The following is a 7,522-nucleotide window of genomic DNA, read 5'->3' on the forward strand; positions in this document are numbered from 1 at the left end:
TACTGGGGGTGTTTTTTTTTTTTTTTGGGTGGTAACGAGGGAAGAAGTTCCCCCCCCCCCCCCCCCCCCCCCCAAGTGTTCTCATTGGCTTGCCATTCATGCTAAGCTCACAATGAGTTGACCCTCTACAAGCCTGCCTGGATTTGGTCCACCAGACTTTATGAATATTCTTTACTCTTACCTGTTTCTAATAACATGCCTCAGCCTTTCCTGTTTGCTGCTGTTGTTGCAAAATCTTGACAGCTCTTGCCTGAAACAATTTCCTGCCTCTTATCACCCTCCCACACTTGGAAACTGCACATGCTGTTTAAACTAAATATCATCTCTGATTCCAGGAATGACCAAAGTCAAAGTTGGGAAAGAAGATTCCTCCTCTGCAGAGTTTCTAGAAAAAAGACGGGCTGCTTTAGAAAGGTATGTATCAGTTCCTTGGAGATGGTGAGTTCTGTCAAGAGCAGCCTGCAGCCACCCCAGCACTAATCAGCAGGGGCGCTTTTTGAGTGGGGAGTGAACTTTCAGGGTTTGTGGGGGTGGGGTATTGGAACTACTCCTCCCCTTGCCTGGATTTTCAATAAACTTTCTCTTTTTTTGGATTGGTTATTGATGAGCAAGACTAAATTATTTCAACAGACTGTCTTAATACCCAGCTTCTCTTATTTCCCCCCCTGCCATCAGCCAAGACTTTAAAGTTCATCACTTTCTTTTTCTTTAAGCGAAGAGTCCAGACAGCACTGCTAGTTGTGCCTTAAAAACTAGATCTTTGTCTTTTAGTAAACTATTTTGTGATTCATCGCTTTATCAAATGCACACTAAACCTTGAAGGAATATGAACTAAAACCAAATGAATAAGCTTGCAAATAATGCAAAAGAAAGCTAGGAAACGACATGTCGCACTGTTCAAAACAGCAGTGAAACCACAGTGTCTTAATCTTGCCAAAACACTGTCTGCATGTAGCTGAGACAAGGTTAAGAAGCAGATTCTTGTAATGCATCATTGTGCAGCTACGCAACCCTCTGAATTTAAGAGTAAGGTGACCCTTTCCTTCTAAGGGGATAGACTGAGAATCTGCTACAAAGTTGAGACTTGAGTTACAGAAGGTCTGTAGGCACCAGTCTCCAAGTTATTGCATGCAATTCTTGAACAAGGCCACTATAGGAGGTCAGACTAGATTATGAAGTTCCTTCCCATCCTCTCCTCACTAAAGAAATGAGACAAACTAAAAGTGCTTCTCATTCAGGCAGGGAGGACAGCTTGGCTTGTGATGGGACTAACCAATCGGGTATATAAGTGTAGAACTACACGCAACAGTTCTACTATAATATGCTGTAGTGGGCTGCCAAAGCATGTCATTACAGACTTCCCCCCTGTTTTGGTCAAACCAGTGCTGCTGGAGCTAAAAAGGTCCTGTCTGCTGATCAAAATTTGTGTTCTCATTCTCAGGTACCTTCAAAGAGTAGTCAGCCACCCAACCATGCTACAAGATCCTGATGTCAGGGAGTTCTTGGAGAAAGAAGAGGTTAGTGAGTATAGGGGATGTGCACATCTATCCTCCTTCCAGAAAACTTCAAAGAAGCTCACTATGAGGATTCAAAGGAAGTGGTGAACTCCCTAAAGGAGTTCAGGGAACTTAATAACATGCTAAGCTAATCCCCCATGTACCCTCCTACCCTCTTTCAAAGTTGTTGGTATTCTTGCTTTCCACCTACTTGGCACAGACTCTTGAACTCATAAGGCATTGTAATTACAAAAATCTAATTCCTTCAGCCATTAACAAAACCAAAGGGAGGGGAAGATACTTAAGGATGTGGTGAAACCAGCATATATGGGACTTGGATGGGACACTCTACAAATGTGGTAGAAGCATGGCAGAGGACCTGGAACCGGAGTTGCAGCAATTGGTTCTAAGCTGCCAGGGAAAGAGCATGTCTTCCAAACCAATAGTCCTCTTGTATGAGAGAGTATACTCCAGAAATTCAGATTTGATCCTCTGATTTTCAGCTGGGTGCCCAAGGCTCACTAAAATAGTCTGTAGCCTCTAGCTTCTAAAAGTTAGTGTTCTAAAGTAAATACTACTCTTTTAAATGATCAGTCTCTTGACTCAGTCTCTCTGGGTTTACCTTGTATGAATCATGTAGACATGTTTATACAACTGGAATAATTGAGCAGCATCTGTAAAGAGATCTTGAAGCAGGACAGGGTGTCACAGTACCCTGGCTAATGTTCATTAGTTTATAGGTTTCACTTAACAGCTGTATTCTGCTCAGTGCAAGATCCCCATTGGAGACAGCTGACTCTGCCCTGGGATCAAAGTTAAAGCTGTAGTTTCACATCTGGAATGAAGTGGTAAATATGGCTAGGCCTCCTTAAAGAATGGGGAATATAACTGAAACTATCAATTTAATGCAACAAAATCCAGTTAAGTATTGTCCCACTGGCTCGAGCCAGTGGGGTCATCATGAAATAGTCATGCGAATCAAGGATTCCCTATACATGGAAGTAGACCAGTACAGTAAGGTTCATGACTCATCTACTCTGAGTAGGGCCCCTTTCTATCTGACTAGATATATATTCTCTTCTTGGTTTTTTTTTTTTTTTAAAAAAAAAAAATTCCCAGACTACAGAGCTGGCAATAACCAGCTCCATTGAAAATGGGATTGTGACAAAGGTAGTATGGCCAATCTGGAAAGAAGTAAAATCTGTTCCCTAATCCCACTGATGTATAGACCTGCTGGTTCCTAGAGAGCCCCTAAGTATCTCTAAACTGTGGGTGAATGTCTTGAGTAACAGTTTGAAGTGACACTGCATGACCAGTAAATGACTACAGATGTGTCCCAATGGCTCAGATGGATAGCACTAGATTCTCTGCCTCATCAGACTAGTTTTTTTTTTTAAATGTTCTGAATCTGTTCCCTACTGATGGTTCCAACTAAGGACTGCTACAAGTTGTGGGACTAGGTAAGTGGATCCCCTATCCCAGTTGCCCTCCACTAATATTTCTGTGTCTATTTCATTCCAAGGAATCCAAAACTTGGCTATCAGAAAACAAACAGGAAAACATTTGATCTCTCTCTTGTGCTTGCTCTTTACAGCTGCCCCGAGCAATAGGTACCCAAGCACTGAGTGGAGCAGGAATACTGAAGATGTTCAACAAAGCCACTGATGCTGTTAGCAAAATGACCATCAAGATGAATGAATCGGATATAGTAAGTGTTAAGATCTTCAGGCAGCTCCTGCTGTCCAGTTGATTTGGATGCTCTGAAGCTGAGGGTTGTCCAGTTGCTCAAAGGGAAAATGGGTTGGCTGAGACATCAGCCAGACTAGTAATTCTGTGATTCCATTCATGGGAATGAACTGTGCTCTGAACTTGTCCATTTTTCAGTGGTTTGAAGAGAAGCTTCAGGAAGTGGAGTGTGAGGATCAGCGTCTGCGGAAACTACATGCTGTTGTAGAAACACTAGTTAACCACAGGAAAGGTAATCTGCCTAGAACCTGAACTACAGAATTTCAGGGTCCATATGTTGTAGTTGGATGGGGAACCTTGTGTGGGGATTGAAATAATGTAGTTTGAGGGCCTGTCAGATCTGCTAGCACCAGCTCTGCTAAAGGCTCCCTCCTGGCTAACTTGTGCTAATAACAACCTGCGGCTGGGGCACAACAGTTCTGCTGCCTTCAAGCTAATACCAAGTATTCACTAGCCACCTGTGTTCATACTGGTCTTCCCACAGTTTCTCTGCTCACTTGCCGCCTTTCTTGCTAGCTGGAGTTGCCTAGCTACAAGGGGCAGCTGACTGCTGCTGTGGAGTAATGGTCTCTTTAGCAGACCAGAGTGGTACTTGGGAAGCCCTAAAATGCCATGAGTCCCAGTCCCAGCATCCCTGGGGCTAAACCAGTTTGTTTTTTTTCTAGTTGGGTTTCTCTTGTATGGCACCTAGAACAATAAGGTAGTGTTCTGCTAAACTGACCCTCTCTCCATTCCATCCACTAGAGCTAGCACTGAATACAGCCCAGTTTGCAAAGAGCTTGGCCATGCTGGGGAGTTCAGAAGATAACACAGCCCTGTCCCGGGCACTCTCGCAGCTGGCAGAGGTGGAGGAGAGGATTGAACAGCTGTACCAGGAACAAGTCAACAGTGACTTCTTCATCCTGGCTGAGCTCCTGAGTGACTACATTCGCCTTCTGTCAGTTGTAAGGGTAAGCACTCACATGTCTTTGCCTGGTAGACAAATGTGCCAGAAGCATGTTGGGTCCAAAGTCTCAGCTTCACATGGTCACAGCTGGACTTATGGCAACTCCTAGGTTGTATATAGATGCAGACCCAGAACAAGTTCCTGTGTGCAGCCACTGTTGGGATGGAGATTTATCTTGGCACGATGTGGCCTGGCTGTATGGCAAACCTCTAACTTGCACTACTGTTTACTAACGTAAAGGACGAAGCTTTATTTCCTCTGTGCTGCCCTTCCCAGTGGGCTTAGAGCAGCTTACAGAAAAGCACAAAACTTGTAGAACAAACCAAAAGGAAACTAGAGCATCAACATAATGGAAACCCCTTTAACCAATATCCTAGCCAAACTTTTTTTTGGCTAAATGCCTGCCCATATAGGAAGGTCTTACTGTGCTTTTGAAAGCTCCAGGCTCGGGTTCCAGAGCTGAGTGACCTGTTAAGAAGGATACCTTCCCCCATGTCTAGGTGCTATACTGGACCCACAGGTTAGATCTTAAGACTCAACAGAACAAGTCTTTTCTAAGGCTGTGACAGCAGGTCTGTCAGGTGGGCAAATACCCTGTTGTAGCATAACTTGTTCAATGTTCCCTGCACTCCATTATTGCAGGGTGCCTTTGACCAGCGCATGAAAACCTGGCAAAGGTGGCAGGATGCCCAAACCATGCTGCAAAAAAAGCGGGAGACTGAGGCCAGGCTGCTGTGGGCCAACAAACCAGACAAGCTGCAGCAGGCCAAAGAGGAGATCTCAGAGGTAAGGAGCTTTTCAGCAGGGGATAAAAAGCTAGTGAGGCATGTCTCTAACAAAACAGGGCTGCTGTCCATCTCTGGTCTGGCTGGGTACCACTAACTACTGTGTGCACCTACCTCTTAAGCTTTCTGGTTGTAACTCCCAACCCAATAGCTGAATTTAAACCCTGCACAGTTGGCTCTTACCTTGTGGTCGAGGACAAGTGTGCAGCCAGTGAAGCTCTGCTAAAATGCCTGTAGGCTCAAGCACCAAAAAGACTTGAATGTTTTTGCCCCCAAGGGCAGTAGCTGGAAGTAATGGGGAACATCCCTTGACACTAGCAAGTTTTAGGTAGCAATAAGCAACTCTGCACTGTGCCTGACTAGCTGGAACCGATGGCTGTAAGAGATGTCTAATGTGTTTCTTGTGTTCTTTGCAGTGGGAGTCCCGTGTGACACAGTATGAAAGGGACTTTGAACGGGTTTCTGCCGTCATTCGCAAAGAAGTGATACGGTTCGAGGTAAGAGTTCTGGTTCATGCAGTAGGCTTCTGTCTGGCAACTTTCTCAGTCTAGTGTTCCTTTCCAACTGGCAGCCCTTGTTTAGTCCCACTGAGCCATCTGCCCAGAGTGGAACAACCCTTTCCAGGTTTCCTGTTCCAGGTCTTGAGTTTCAGTAGCTATACAGTGCCTGGCAGCCCTGCCTCTTCTGTCAAGAATATAAAGTACTAATTTCATTCACAATGGCTCTACTACTATCAAATTGCCTACCTCCCCCTTGAACAGGGCAAAAGACCTGTGCAGTGGCAGTCATGTACTGATAATAAGTAGCCTAGAAAGCCAATGTGGGTACAACTACCTGAACATCTTCCCAGCATGCTGACAAAAGCTCTGACCATGTGCATGTCTTCCTAATAGATGCTGACTCACCACAGCCAAATCTGCAGTAGTAGCAGTGAAATGCAACCTAGTATTTTAAAAATGCTTGGCAGTGTCTGCTTGTTTCTGGTTCAGCTCCAACTGAGTCGCATGCAAATTCTGGGAGGTTAAATATAATGTTTTCTTTTTGCAGAAAGAGAAATCGAGGGACTTCAGAAACCATGTGACTAAATACCTAGAGACACTATTAAATTCACAGCAACAGGTAAGGTTCCTCAATAGGGACTCAAATTTTCTAGGCAAGGCCCTAGAAATGCCTGTCTCCACACACAGTTGTACCCTGTTTTGAGTGTTACTCCTGGCAAAGTAATGGGTGTTTCAGGGTGGTAGGTGTAAGGACTTGTGCCCTGTACACATGCAGGATGGGCTGTTTGTCCAAGCTGGAAGCCTGCTTAGGATCCAGAAGCAGCTTTACCCATCTTATGACAGTGGATGAGATTCCCTGCTAGCTTTGTAGGGACCAGTGGTATACTTTTTTTTTTTTTTCCCCCATACAATTGGATGCAGAGAACTTGGTGCATCATTCTTGACACAAGCAGGGAAGAAGGGTTTTAAGCTTAATATCAACCCAGATCAGGTTTGCAGATAGACAGCAGACCACTGATGTAACCCCTTCATAATGAAGGGGTACAGATGATGACCTCATGGAAGCACAGTCTTGCCTTTGATTATACTGTTCCAACCCCTATAGAAGAGAAGGGGTTTGCCTTGTCAATCTAGCTGTTGGGCAGCACATTACTAATTATGTATGTGTCTTGTTTTGTGCAGTTGGTGAAGTACTGGGAAGCATTCTTGCCTGAAGCAAAGGCCATCTCTTAACCGGACCAAGCAAACCAGAGCATACCTGAACTTACTCTGCCTTTTTATACACTATACCTCTTCGCCTTTTACAAACAAACCCTAGTGTGAACACATCCTGCAAAACAGTTAGAGGTTTAACCCCCAGATGAGCAGCTTACCCAACCAGTAACTCTTCTAACTGTATATTTTTCATTTAGCTTCATATATATTTTCTTACTGAAGAGAAACTAGTTTCCTGCTTTAAGCAAACACCTGCAGTAGGTGGTGAGTGTGGGGAGGGGGTTAATGATATATCAGTATCAAATGTATATTTTTCAGGCTGGGGGTTTAGGACTTGAATAATTCTTACTCCTGCAGTGCCATCAAGATTATGTAACAAAATATTTAAAAATCAAAGCAAAAAAAATGCTGACTAGTGTCCTTTTGTGAAGCATGTGGTTAGGGAAGGGGTATCTGACATGGCAAAAACTGCTCTATATCAAGCTTTGGGGAAGTTGAAGGGTTTCCTAATGGCTAAGTGGAGTAATGTAACTTTGAAGGGAAGTCCTTTCTAGAAAAACCCAGACAGTCATTCCATGGATTGATGCCACTACTATTAGCATAGTCATCTCTTACCCCACATGGGGGGGCAGAAAAAAATACCTCTTTCCTCCTTGAGGCAGCACCTTTTTGTGTCTGTACTCCTCCAAAGAAGGCTGTTCCTTCTCTGAGACCATGTCCAGGGCTGCCATACAGTTTCTAAATCTTAACGGTTATAAGGAGTTCAAGTTCTATGCCCCCTGCCTCTTTTCAAGCTCTGTTTGGCTGCACTGGTATTCTAGAACAAGGTGCATG

General features: G+C 44.3%; 1 protein-coding gene across 1 annotated transcript in view; it reads left to right on the forward strand.

Annotated features, from left to right (window-relative positions):
* The window catches only part of SNX1 (sorting nexin 1), a 33,784-nt gene extending 26,676 nt beyond the window's left edge, over window positions 1-7,108 (forward strand). The window contains exons 7-15 of the mRNA XM_019504537.1: window positions 336-414; window positions 1,442-1,517; window positions 3,091-3,204; window positions 3,381-3,474; window positions 3,987-4,192; window positions 4,831-4,974; window positions 5,390-5,470; window positions 6,021-6,092; window positions 6,656-7,108. Coding sequence (XP_019360082.1) covers window positions 336-414; window positions 1,442-1,517; window positions 3,091-3,204; window positions 3,381-3,474; window positions 3,987-4,192; window positions 4,831-4,974; window positions 5,390-5,470; window positions 6,021-6,092; window positions 6,656-6,706 — 917 coding nt within the window. The 3' untranslated portion in view covers window positions 6,707-7,108. The remainder of the gene's footprint in view (window positions 1-335; window positions 415-1,441; window positions 1,518-3,090; window positions 3,205-3,380; window positions 3,475-3,986; window positions 4,193-4,830; window positions 4,975-5,389; window positions 5,471-6,020; window positions 6,093-6,655) is intronic.
* The last annotated feature ends 414 nt before the right edge of the window (window positions 7,109-7,522 follow it).

Source organism: Gavialis gangeticus, unplaced genomic scaffold (genome assembly GCF_001723915.1).
Source record: "Gavialis gangeticus isolate Ggan-Ray unplaced genomic scaffold, GavGan_comp1, whole genome shotgun sequence".
In the NCBI taxonomy this organism is placed as follows: Eukaryota; Metazoa; Chordata; order Crocodylia; family Gavialidae; genus Gavialis; species Gavialis gangeticus.